The sequence below is a fragment of the Benincasa hispida genome, chromosome 6 (genome assembly GCF_027475165.1).
Source record: "Benincasa hispida cultivar pf3 chromosome 6, pf3_genome.v1.1, whole genome shotgun sequence".
Taxonomy (NCBI): domain Eukaryota; kingdom Viridiplantae; phylum Streptophyta; class Magnoliopsida; order Cucurbitales; family Cucurbitaceae; genus Benincasa; species Benincasa hispida.
The window spans coordinates 52,219,478-52,233,441 of NC_143483.1; the positions used below are offsets into that span (position 1 = coordinate 52,219,478).

General features: G+C 28.6%; 1 protein-coding gene and 1 pseudogene across 3 annotated transcripts; one reads left to right on the forward strand and one right to left on the reverse strand.

Annotated features, from left to right (window-relative positions):
- Positions 1-227: 227 nt before the first annotated feature.
- On the reverse strand, positions 228-3,740 carry GME (GDP-D-mannose 3',5'-epimerase). Of its 3 annotated transcripts, none has more exons than XM_039034422.2 (7): positions 3,480-3,740; positions 2,602-3,012; positions 2,228-2,321; positions 2,009-2,138; positions 1,793-1,925; positions 901-1,108; positions 228-780 (listed from the first exon to the last, which is right to left on the reverse strand). In XM_039034422.2, the coding sequence occupies exons 1-7, from the start codon at positions 3,494-3,496 to the stop codon at positions 625-627; spliced, it is 1,149 nt and encodes a 382-aa protein (XP_038890350.1). In that variant the 5' UTR covers positions 3,497-3,740; the 3' UTR covers positions 228-624. The 3 variants fall into 3 exon arrangements, with proteins under 3 accessions (XP_038890350.1, XP_038890351.1, XP_038890352.1); XM_039034423.2 differs by having other exon boundaries at positions 3,122-3,499; XM_039034424.2 differs by lacking the exon at positions 3,480-3,740 and adding an exon at positions 3,248-3,467.
- A 6,338-nt stretch (positions 3,741-10,078) lies between these two features.
- LOC150035751 (uncharacterized) lies at positions 10,079-13,013 on the forward strand (annotated as a pseudogene).
- Positions 13,014-13,964: the final 951 nt, after the last annotated feature.

Genomic DNA, 13,964 nt, shown 5'->3' on the forward strand with positions numbered 1-13,964 from the left:
GACCAACCAAACAAGAACCACAAAATCAAATTGAAAAATCTATTAGGAAATGTTTGGAGACAAAGTTGGTTATTATAATCAGTGTAAGTTATAATAATATGTAGACTATAATAGTTTATATTTAGAATACAAACTATTTTAGTCTAAGTTATAATAGTTTGTGTTTAGGAATATAAACTATTTTAATTTGGGTAGAAAATAATAAAGAGAGAATGAGTAGAAAATGGTAAACACGATAACAAACAACAAATACTATAATAAAGAAAACTAGTAATACTAGGTTATAATAATTGAAAATATCAACTATTATAATCGGAGTCCATAGACATGGAGAACTATTATAGCACACTCTCTGCCCACTTTAAGTTGGCCCAGACACCTCCTCATACAAAGTAGATAAGAATACGAACCTGCTAAAAGAAAACTACAATATTTCCTTTCTAAGGAAAGGGGATGGGGATGAAAGGGCAATATAGAATTGAATAGAATAGTAGACATATCAACTGTATCCAGGAACATCAGAATACTACAGAGAATGTAGTGGGTAATAACAACTTTTGATAACTAGTATATAGCTCAGGTTGTACCGACGCAGCCCGATCAGATTATCCGGGTGTTAACTAATTACTCTTTACCATCAGCAGCACGGAGTGACCCAAGTTGAACCGGAGCTTGGGTACCAACAACCTTTGATGATCCATAAACTGTCAGGTCAATGCCTTGAGACTTCTCTTTTTCAATCTGCTCCTTGATCCAGAAGTAGGTAATTCTCAATCCATCCTACATACAATATGAAACAAATGATGAGCAAGAGAGTCAAAGGAAGGCATAGGTGACGAAAGTTCCAGAGAAATTTTGATCGTCGACTTGATAACAAACGGCTACTTTATCTAAATTTACCTTCAACTTCATTGTGGGAGCCCACCCAAGTTTCTCTTTAATGAGTGTGTTGTCTGAGTTACGACCACGGACACCCTCGGGACCAGGGATATGGTGAATTGGAAGCTTTTTGTTGTCAAAGCTAAGAACGATTTCAGCCATTTCATTCATGCTAACCATCTCATCGCTTCCAATGTTCACTGGCTCACGGAAGTCTGACTTAGTCAATCTGCAAACAGATGATTAATTTGACAACTTCCATCTCATGCAGAGCGAGCCAATGTTTTGTTGTTTGTAAAAATTGAAAAGGTGGGAAAAGATAATGGTAGCCACAGCAGCCAGGGTAAAATATAAACATTCGACAGCATTTCGTAACACGATTTCAAAAGAAAACAACTCAGAAGAGAGGCGGCAAGCAACCGCATCCATTACTTCGTTCACAAAGATGTCAATCATTAAGCACTCATCTGAATTCATGGATCAAAAAGTTCACAACAAAACAGATCAAAATACAGATTTCACACATAACATACACTACTTATCATCCCTTAGCTAGAGTTGAGCTGAAACTAACAAGCCAAAAAGTAATTAACCTAATATTATATGCTTTGTTTTCTTGTTTTTTTGACTCATAACAGAAGTTGCTCATAACACAAAAAATACACTAATTATTTTCCCTTAGCTAGAGTTGAGCTGAAACCAATAAGCCAAAAACTACTTAAACTAAGGTTATTTTCCCTTCCCTTTGCATTATGTTCATAGCCCACCCCAACTACTCCCAAAGTCCTTGAAGGGTATCTCCAAACATCTCAAACTCTTTCCACCTTTGAACACTCTTGAGGTGCTTAAGATTATACCAAATCCAAGAAAGAACAAATTTTAAACCTGGAATTCAGCAATTGAGCTTTCTTACCTCAGGACACCTTCAACACATTCATCAATGAAAGTGAAAGATCTTGTTTGAAGACCATCTCCCCACATCTCAAACTTGTCTACAGAAGTGAGGGCCTTTCTGCAAAATGCAGCAGGAGCCTTTTCCCTTCCACCTATATGAATAAACCGATAGCATTAGATCTTACATTATGAATTGTCTAGAGATAACATAACCATTTCTTGCATTTGGATCAACCTTTCCATGTTCCAAATGGACCATAAATGTTGTGGAACCTCCCAATTCGGCACTCAATACCGAAATCCTTAGTATAGTGTTTGCACAACTCCTCTGTAGCAAGCTTCTCCAAACCATAAGCATCTTGGGGCTACGAAACAAAAGTTCACACAGTTTTAATAAGCACATATCTAACCGTTGTTTCGTTTCCAAATCATTAACACATAAGTAAATATGAACCTCAGCAGGCCAAGCATCTGACTCTTTCAAGCTCACATTAGTTTCCAATTGCTTAAATTCAGGGTAGATGCAAGCACTAGAAGCATAGAAAAACCTGCACTCACATGATAGAAGATCAGAATTATCTGTTGGGTACTTCCTTTCTCATTGGTAGGAACAAAACCAACAACAAAGGAGGGAATAATCTCAGATTAAAAAGATTTAGAATGCAAAATGTTCCCCTTTAAAAAATTTTTAGCTCATACTGACCCCACCCCCCACCGACAAGCCATAACTCTAAAGCATAAAAATATTGACCAACCAACCTTGTACCATTAAAGTTTCAAAGCATGCCTAAACACCATGAATTGAGAAAATTTTCCTTGAAAACTAACCTCTTAACTCCATTAATTCTTGCAGCTTCAAGCATATTGAAGCTGATCATGGTGTTATTATACATAATAACAGAGTGATTGGACTGGATGAAGCCCATACCACCCATATCAGCAGCCAGATTGAAGACATGGTCAACTTTCTCAGTCACCTTCATGCAATTATCCATAACTCTGAGATCAACAAGATGGAACTCATGGCAGAACATATCCTCTGTCATGTGTTCATTCTTCTTCCAGTCAGAAGCAATGATGTAATGCCCTTCGCTCTTCAAACGCCTAGCAATGTGGGAAGCTATAAACCCACCAGCACCAGTAATGGAGATTCTCAGTTTCTCCGATGGCCAATAAGGCTCTCTTTCAAGCTCCTCATAAGTGTAAGAGCCATAATTGGTTTCCCCTGTGCTTCCCATTCTGCACCGACAAGAAGATTCATCAGAAGGGAAAGTGAATTTCACAAAACATAGGCAGAGAGATAAGAGTCCATACAATTTCAAACAAATCAAAGCAAAACACAACATACCCAATTAAGATAACACGAAATCAAGAACAACCCAGAAATCCAAACCCTAAATCTGAAGGAAAAACACAGCAAATTTCCAAAAAAAAAAAAAAAAATCAACAAGAAGAAATTCTAGAGGAAACCCACAAAATGGAGTTGGGAGTTGGGTGTTTTTATCACAAAAAAATGGCGGAAATTCACGGTTGTGATAGATACAATGAGGGAAGAAGACGAAATGGGTAGTGATGAACGGTGAGAAAGGGAAAAGGGGTTGAATCGAATGGCGTGGCGCAGAGCTTGCAGGTTCTGGTCCCTATTAATAGAGGAGAAGGTTGAAGTGAAGGAGAAAAGAAGACCATTCATTTATGTTTTCTCTTACCTTCCCAATGGCCCCATCTCACTCTGGCTCGATAACGGCACTTCCAATTTCCAAACCGGCCGTTCCGATGGATTCAGGCAAAAATTTTGTTACTTTCTTACTATTTTTGACGAAATTTTGCTTTGGGGTTTGGGTTAGGTGAATTGTTAAATGGTTGAATTTGGATTGAAAACAGAAGAAACCATAGCAATTTGAGCAACTCAATTTTATTAAATAATTATTTCGTAAAATAAATCTTTGTATTTTTAATATTATGTCAATAAATTTTTGATGGGTCTCGAAACGTCTTTTAATATTTGTCAACATGACTACAATTCAATTAGTAGACTCCAATCTAATCATGAATTTAAGAGAGACTTCATTTTAAGGAGACAAAATAATAACTATATAACAATAATAAATCTGATTTCGTTTTTTTATTTTTAAAATTTATGCTTATTTTTTCATAAACTTTTTATCTGGTCTTCAGTTTTTTTTTATATATAATTTTTTGAGTTTCTCGTCAAAATAAATATGCATATTTGTTTTTTTTTTTCTTTAAGTTTTCGAAACTTGACTTGATTTTTTTTTTTAAAAAAAAATTGAAAATAAATAAGAAACTAAAAACTTGATATGGAATTAGTGTTTCTAAGTTTAATTTTTAAAGAAAGAAAAAAAAACGAAGGTCTAATTTGATTACCATTTGGTTTTGAGTGTTCTCTCACATTTCTCTTTACAAATAGTTTTCATCTTTGTTAAGAAAATATTTGAATTTTTAACCAATTATAAATTTAAAATAAATTTTAAAAAAGCTTTTTAAACTATTTTTTTTTAGTTTCTAAAAACTTGTTTTTGGTTTTTTAATTTGGTTAAGATTTAAACCTCTTTTAAAGAAAGGTGAAAACTATACTAAAAAAAATAGTGAATAAGCCAACATCAATTTAAAAAAAAACAAAAAACAAAAACAAACAGAAAAACAAAACAACACAAACAAAATTGTTATCCGTTAAAATCCACGTGATTATCATATGAGCCCTTAATTAATGTTTTTTTTTTTTCAATACAACAATTGTAGGGATGAAGATTAAACATTTGACTTTTAGGGGGAAGATCATGTCAATATCCATTAAAAGAAAATCTCATTAGTCATAAATTAGATCCTATCCTACAAAAATACATTAAACACAAATCGAAATTCAAATAAATCTACTAAATGTCAAAGCGAGTATAGTTCAACTTGCATCTAATATGTGTCAACAACCCTGAGGTTCATGTTCAAATCCCCAACTCGATTATATTAGAAAATCCATTAGACATAATATAATATAATATTTAGAAATCAATTCAACAGATTTTTAAATTATGACATTATTGCCCAAAATGGTAAAAGTATATGAAATGTCATTTTAATTTTAATAGATTGGCTTAAGCAACTTTGTCCAAAAGTTCCAATTTAATTCTCGTAGTTCTGTTAATTTTAATTTTGTTAAAAAAAATCCATGAAATATTGTAAATGTCAAAAATATAGAGAGAGAAGCATTGAAAAAAGATTGTTAGTATAATTATGGCTATTTAATTACTTATTGAGGAGTGATAACTTTTCTATTTATTTAAATAGTTTTTGTATTATTTATTTTATTTCTATAATGTTATAGAAATATGTCCTTCAGTAACTATAATTCTTTTTAAGTTTAAATCGTTCCTGATTTTATAAATATTATTCTCTTTTAATACTTAAATTTTTAAAAATATAAGTCTTTGAACTTTTAAAAAATACTTATTTTAGTTCATGATATTAAAATTTGTTAACTTCTTAATAAATTGGCGAGATGGCTTGTATTTTTTAATAACTAAACTACCAATTAACCACACTAAAAAATCTACGATTTCAATCTTAAATAAGGTGGTAAAGTGATTTTGTATGAGATAACTTGAAAGTTATTTTTCGTTCAAATTTTGGTAACTCGCTATTTTGACGTGTTGGTAATCGACATTTTACTTCATTCATCTTACTCAATATATCAAAAGCCCAAAAATACATGTCACCTCACATTTCCGTTTAAGTTTTAACAAAATTTAACTGGAATTAAAATAAACACTTTTTAAAACATTCAGGGACTAAAACAAACGTTTTCAAAAATTTAAAGACTAAAATAAAACAATATTCAAAATTCAGGCACCAAAATAAGATTTAAACATTCTTTTTATATTTATTCCCTTTGAACTCATAATAAAGATGAAAAACAAGATTACCATCGACATTTTATTCCAATTTTGTTCTAATATTTAAGCCATTATAAAGTGGATGTATAATGTTACTATAATATAAAACAACCCCATTTGGAGGGATTATTTTTAAAGGGAAAATAATTTAAATTTAAAATAATAATAAGAATAAAAGTTGCTTTGTAGTTTAGAAAATATTTCAAAATTTTTACTAATTATATAAGTACACAAGCATTCGAAACAATAAAATAAAAAAGTATATATATATATATCAATAAAACAACATATTAATTAAATTTTTTTTATTAAAATTTCAATATAAAAGGTTGATTCATAACTAACTAATAACGTAAGAACAATATTTAAGTGCGATCGGTCTATACTTCTCCTTTCTCTACACGTAAAAAAATAGTAATATATTTTTTAAAAAATTAATTGTCACTTAACAAAATTTCATTAGATGCAACAAGGGTTACATGCTATACTTAAGTTTTATTTTTTTATAATTTAACAAAAAACAAGTTAAAGTAAAATTAACTTAAGTTTAATTGACATGCATTTTCTCTATTGAGATAAGATTATATTTGGTATTCATTTCCTCATTTTTGTAATCATTGTACTATAAAAATTTTAAAAATGAAAACGAGATATTTATGTCTTATTTAATAATAGTTACATTTTTAGTTTTTAAGGTTTAATTTTTAAATTATTTTTTTTTTATTGTCAAATGAGACATTTATTACATGTTTTTTTTTTTTTTAAATTTCAATATGAGGTATTTATTGACTTTTTAGTCAAAAATATACGTCTTAACTATAGTTGTTGGTCTATATTCAAATTAAATACATCTTTTTATTTCGTAATAGAAGAAATATGTTTTTAAAATTAACTTAATACCAGGGTTTAATATATGAAGGAAAGGAATTGTATGACATGTTATAATAAGATTTAAATAGAAGGAAGCTCTAATACGCTTCATGGAGCATTATAATATATGTTATTTTATTTTTCTCATCTTTCCTTTTCTTTTTAGATAAAAAAAACATTATAATATGTTTGAACTTTGACCGAAAGAAAATAATTGTATTGTTTTTTGTTCCTTTTAGTACAAATCGCGTAAAACACAGGAAACGAATATAATATATGATAATAATAATAATAATCTTTGACTTTTTTTTCATATTTATTCTAAATATATGAAAGTCATAAAATTCTATTGCTTTTGTTATGCTCTAAACGTTGGTTTCAATTTGAATTCTTCATTGATATGAGTATAATTTAATTTTAATAAGAAAAAATATCAAACTTTTTTTTATACTGAAGGTTCAAAATTTCTTCGAAAAGATAAATAAAGCTTTATTTTGAAGTGATACAAATAAATTTTACGATGTTAAGTAGTTGTGGGAGTCTTAAAAGTACATCACATGAATGCCTTAATAGAAAATATGAACCTAACTTATGGTTTAAAGTATTATTTTTTGTTTTAAAAATATAGTATATGTTACAACTCGTATTGTCTTGAATATACAACTAAAGATGTGTTGGTTCATATAATTTATTATATTAATTTATATTATTTTTCACTCATAAAATAGATGTTTTGTAAACTTTAATCATAATATAACTATGAGACAATGAAAACTTTGAAAGCCCTATAATTTTTATTTTTTATTTTTTTTTACCTGTATCGCAACTACAACACATTTGGGTAAGATACAAATTTTAGACGATGAAAAAAGAATAAAATATATGTTTTTTTTTTCATTCTATAATTTAATGGACTTAAAAAAACTTTAATTTAACGTGATTAATTTTGATAATAGAAGATTATATAGTTCCCTAGAGTTTAAGGATTTAAATACACCTCAAATTAATTGCATTACTATACCATCATATCAATGACTTTTTTTCCTTAAAAAGAAATCATATCAATGAATTGACAAAATTAAATTGCATCTATTAAATTTACTTTTGATTAGTTAGCTTAGCTTCACGTGCGCACGTTTTTTTTCTAATGTTTAAAAATAATATTATATTCTGGTTCAAAATTATTCAACAAATATAATATAGGTTTAAATTCTATTTTGTCCTTATATTTTTTTAATGTTGATTTTGATTATGTATTTTCAATTTTGATTCATTTTGATTCTCGTACCTAGAAAAAATAATCATCTTGCTCCTTCATTTTTATTTTTATTTCATTTTTAAGAGATAAAACTTATCATTTTTCTAAAGTTCTTGAACTTTGGTTTCTTTATCATTCTAATTTTATCCTTACTTATGGATTAATGCATATATATGATATAGTTTATATTTTGATATATCAGTTAAATGATGTACTTTAATTGATATACTTTAATTTATTTAAATAATATTAGTTATATATTTGACTTTAATTGTGTTATGGTCAATATTGTTTATCCGGCTATTATAAATATTATTTTTTGTTTCGTTTTGATATAGAGTTAATTTAATTCAATTAGTCCAATTTTGATGGTTTGATTTAGGTCTTGGTATTAGTTGTGTTATATTTTCAAAATTCATTTTAGTGGTATATCTTAAATGTTTCAATTTTATCAACAGATAAAACTACGCTCACTTCCTCCCGTCAGTTAATCTATTCTATGTTTAAAATTTTGATATGATTTCAATGGTACAAACATTACCTTTAATTTGGTATATCAATTTTAAAACGGATATTTCGTAATTTGTATATCAATGATAATGTTGATATATAAAATATAAAGTATATCATTCAAAATGGTATTTAAAATGGTATTTCAATCGTATACTAGTACTAATTCACAATGAATCTTAATTAGATTATTAGTGTATCAGTAATATATTAGCACTCATTTAAAATTCAATTTCAAGTCTATATATTATTCGTACATTAATAATTTATAGACATTCATGAAAAATTCATTTAAAAGTATAAATTAGTGTATCAATATTGTATCAATACTCATTATAAACAAATTTCAAATATATCATTAGTGTAAGTAGTGTATCAACATTTATTCTAGTTTAATAAAATTTTAAGTATAACATTAGTTTATTAATATTGTATCAACATTAACCCAAAATTCATGTTAAGTATAATGTTTGTGTATCATTTGTATATCATTACTCCTTAAGAATACATTTGTTCAAGTATATTAGTAGTTTATCAACATCTATTTAAATTTCAATTTGAAGTGTAACACTAATGTATCAATAGTTTATCAACATTCATTTAGAATGGTTTGCCGATAGAACAGATTGAAAAATTGTAAGTTGATCATAATGTACTAAAAAGATAATATTATATAAAAAATGAATAAGGATTCAAATTAAGTCCACAAATAATAGTAAATACACAAGCACTTGTTGACTAATAAATATGACTTATGAATGATAGATTTGTTATATCAATTGTATAACTTATATACTTTAGATATATTTGTTATATGAGTCAAAGTCCACAAATAGAAGAAAATTTAGAAAGTATATCAGTTGACTAATATACTAGTTATAAATAAATATAAAGTATATCGGTGGACTAATATACTAGTTGTAAAGTACATTAGATATACTATTGATACACCAATAGAAGTAAATTTAGAATAATAAAAAACAAAAATTAGCTTTAATATTTTTTTCTATATTTGCAAATTATAAAAAATTATTACTAAATTTGTAAATTTAAGAACATTTTTTTATCTGCAAACATAACCCTTTGAGCTAAACTAATTGTAAATATAGCATTTCAAAAAAAAAAAAAAAAAAAAAAAAAAACAAATATGGCCAAATTTGAGTCCAACCCATATAAAAAGACTAAAAAGTTCATGGAAATGTAATAAGCCCACGATCCACGATCAAATCCTGTACGATTCGGATTCCACGCTATTCTTCCAAAAATGATCGACGATTTGCATCCATTAGTAGTAAGTTTTCATCCATCAATGATTCAACTTTCCATCCATCAATAGTCGTTTAGTTTCTTCTTTTTTTTATTCGAAAGTCCCTAACCCCATTGATCTTCTTCAAACTCCATCGATCTTCTTCAAACGATGATGCCAAAACTCTAACATCTACCAACAGAAAAAAAACCTAACGTCTCCCTTTAACATCCGTCATCAACGAAAATCTTCTTCCATGTATCTATTTCCGTTTCCATTCATCCATCAAATATCGAAGGGGAGAATCATCGATACTTGTAAAATAACACCGAAATCACTGTAGAATCACATTAGAAGGTAAGAAAAAGCATAGTTTCATGACTGTTTTTTTTTAGTTGATTGATTATTGTTTGTGTACTATAAACTTCAGATGTGTTTTTGTTTGGGGTCTATTGGTGATAGATTTCTGTCACCAATAAACTTGAAGAATGTTGAATTTGTTTTTTGTTTTCCATGAAAGGTAAGTAAATGCATAGTTTCACTATTTTTTTCTTTAGTGTTGTTGATTAGAGTCAATCAGTGATAAGTTTTTATCACTGATATACTTAATGGGTGTTGAATTTATTTTCATGCAATGTAAGTAAATGCATAATTTTCACAACTATTTATTATTATTATTTTTTTTATTGTTGATTAGAGCATGCTATAAAGTAAATGCATAATTTCACTATTATTTATTTATTTATTATTATTATTATTATTATTTTTGTTGATTAGAGTCTGCTATTGATTGGTTTCTATCATTGATAGACTTGAAACATGTTGGATTTATTTTTCATGAAAAGTAAGAAAAAGTTTAGTTTCATTTTTGTTTAGTTGATAGACTATTGGTAGTGTGCTTTTAGACTTCAAATATGTTGTCGATTAGAGTCTATTTATGATAAGTTTCTATCATTGATAAACTTTACTACTTCAAGTCTATCAATTATCAGCTTTATCACTGATAAACTTGAAGTGTTTATTACTATTTTAACAAACTAATAAATGAAAAACAATTATGGAAAACGAACGACAAAAAAGGGGCAAAAAGGACCTTAGAACTTGAAGAATCATCAAGCAAAAAAAGGTGAAAATGAGAAGGTTTTCACTATATATTTAGTATGTATTTATTTATAAGTTGTACTTTAGAATATTTATAACATATATTTTCTTTTTTATTTAAATAGGCAAAAAACATTCCTAAAGAAAGTTAAAATTCCATTTTGAAATTCACAGTTTATGTCAAGCTAGAAGTGATAGACCATATTATTAAGGACTTAGATACTACGTGTTTATCTTTATTTAAGGAAGGATCGTTTGGGCATTTGCTATGTTTAAAAATGTCCAAAGTACCTTTACAACTTCTAGCATATTTGATTAGAAGAGAAAGTGTCTCTGCTGATAATAATGTTCTTCTTTTCAACATTGAAGGTAACATTGTAGAGTTTAGGTTGAGGAATTTTTGTTTGATTACATGACTAAATTATGATGAATATCCTGTTAAGGATGTTTTAAATGAAATTAAAGAAAATGATTAAAAAATTAGACAAACTTTTTTAAGAAATGATACTAGCATCACTAGAGAAAATCTTAAGGGGGCGTTTGGCGTGCGATAAAAGTACAGAGTTAAGTTGAGTTGGTAATTATTATATGGAGAGTTACATTGTTTATATTTGGTGTGCAAAGTTGATTGAGTTGGTAATTATTGTCTGTGTTTGGGGGTTGAGTTGAATTGAGTTGAGGTATCTGATGTTGTTTTTGTAAATGAAATTGATTTTGTCTTTTTTTTTTTTTATTGTTGATTTTAATTTTCAACTATACATGTATTTTTCTAACTTTTCTAAGATAAAAACAAAAGAATTCGAACTTTTTTTCATTCTCAAAACATAATACATTCTCTACAAAATATTCATATATAGAACACAAATTTTGAATTCAATTATTTAAACACTCAAAGAGATGTGATTATTCCGTTCAAAAACCCAACTTAATCATTAATTACCGTAAAAGTTAAAAAGCACTGAAAGGATTAGTGTCATTAAATGAAATTATTAGCATTGTTTTTAGATAGAAGGGGTAACACTTAAATGTTAATCCTAAAAAAATCAAAATCTTACAATTTAAATCATAAAACCAACTATTAGATAGTCCTTTTTGACCAATTTGTGGAATATGGATTTACCTTTTTCTAAAACCGACAGAATGATTTTAGAAATCTTGAAGTCTATTTTTTGTACTATTATATTGCATTAGTGTACAAAGTTTTTTTTTTAAAAAAAAAAAACTTGAGCCATAATTTTATATTTTACTATTTGATTAGAATTATGTAACATATGAAAACATCAAGGGATATTTGTTTAAAATATATCGTTGAACTTTTGTTTAGTGAAACAAAAATAGGACGTCATATGTAATATTTTTTAGATCTAAGAAAAAAATGAAATAGAAGAAGATAATTAGATCTAAAAGAACAACATAGAAAGAAAGAAAAAAAAAAGAGAGAAAGGAGGAGTTGAGAAAGAAAAGGGAAAATAAAACTTCATATGAGCCAGACAGAGAAAGAAGAGAGAAAATGAGAAAGACAAACCAGAAGGCAAAAGTAGAGAGAAGATGAGAGGAAGGGAGTAAATGTGAAGAGACACATAAGAGAGAGAAATGACAAAGTAATTGAGGGAGTTAGGAGAGTAGTGAAAATGCGTGGGAAAATGGGTAAGAGTGAGAGTGATAAAATGGTGGATAATTAAACCCACCGTTTTTTTTTTATCAGTGGTCGTCGAAGTTGGGCACACGAAGGTGATAGTCAGAGTATTTCACTGAAGTTGCTTGTGTGAAGGTAGTCGTTGGAGTTAGTCATTAGAGTTGTCATCGAAGGTGGTTGGTGGAGCCCAGAGTTCTTCGTCAAAGTTGGTCGTGCAAATGTAGAAATCAAATTTGTTTTGTACCAAGGTGGTTGTCAAAATTGGTTGTCGAAGTGTCGTCGAAGGTGGTTACCAGAGCTCGAAGTTGGTCGTCGAAGATGGCCATCGAAGGTGGTCATTGGAGTATGTCGCCGGAGTGTGATAGTGATAATCGCCAACGGAGACTGAAGGGTGAAATGTAAGAATATTAGAGAGAAAGAAAGAACTGGGAAGAGTTAGGGTGAGTTGGTAAAAAATACCAACTCAACTCAACTCTCCTTGGGTTGTCAAACACCCCTAAGGGTGCATTTAACTATTTTACTAGTCACTGTAGTGATGAAAGAAAAATGACAAAACTTGCTAATCTTTATTTGCTGGTAAACTTGTTGATTCCAAAACAACATCATAATTGTGTGAATTGGAAGCATGTTAAGATGTTGACTGATGGGGAGAAGTTTAGAAATTATCCATAGAGAAGACTGTCTTATAGTCTTACCATAGAGTTTTTTTAAGAAATCTATTAAGAGTTAAAAAAAAAAAAACCAACTGCCTATCTGCAAGGCTTTCCCATAGTTTTAGCTTATTGAGCATATGAAATACTTCCTAAACTTTCTGAAAGGTTTGTAAAAAGAATAGGAAATGGTTTCACAAGAATCTGGAATTAGGAAACAACAAAACAATCAGATTGGCAAGATCTTAATGATCACATCTTCTCGGAACAAAATGTAAGTTTCTAATTTTTTCATTAGTAATTGTGATACAAGTCTATCAATGATATTGGTCTATAAGTGATAGACAAATATTAGTGATAGAAATATTATATCTATTGAAACACTCAAATAACTATAAGGAAGGAGTCTATCAGTGACGTAGTTTATCAATGATATAGGAATATTACAATATATATCATAGATAGATAGATCATACCAGTGATATTGGTCTATCAGTAATGTGATCTATTAGTGATAAGCTCATACCACTGATATGATCTCAGTAAACTATGTCACTAATAACTCTTACCTATGATTATCTGAGTATTTCAAATCTCATAAAAATAAGGTATTCTATATAAAGTACTAATTATGTTTTCAACTCTATATAGTTCCTATTGTTGCATCAGAAGAAGAAATGTCATCAGAGTACTTCAAAAAAATTTTGGAGATGGAGAAGAAAAGATTGGAAGAAGGAGAATATGTTGCAGAAAAAGATAAAAATATTGGAGAAAGAATATCTTCTTTACAAGTAGATATTGAAGGTCTAAAAATGCAACACAAAGAATATTTTGAAGATCTTAAAAAGGGACAAAAGGAGATTCTCAGTTTAGTATATTCTCTAACAGAAATTGTAAAGCAAAAGATCTCACACAAATGTCAAAGTGAAAGACAATCTCAAGAGTCCTTGGAAAAGAATCATCTTCCATCATTGAGTCTAGAAATGATAGATATTGATGTTGACGTTAATAT

Bases quoted from the DNA above. Each gene is read 5' to 3' on its own strand.
- GME (XM_039034422.2), bottom strand. The intron at 2,139-2,227 runs GTTCATATTTAC...TTTGTTTCGTAG, and splicing joins CAGATGCTTGGCCTGCTGAG to CCCCAAGATGCTTATGGTTT. The intron at 1,926-2,008 runs GTTGATCCAAAT...TTATTCATATAG, and splicing joins TCCATTTGGAACATGGAAAG to GTGGAAGGGAAAAGGCTCCT.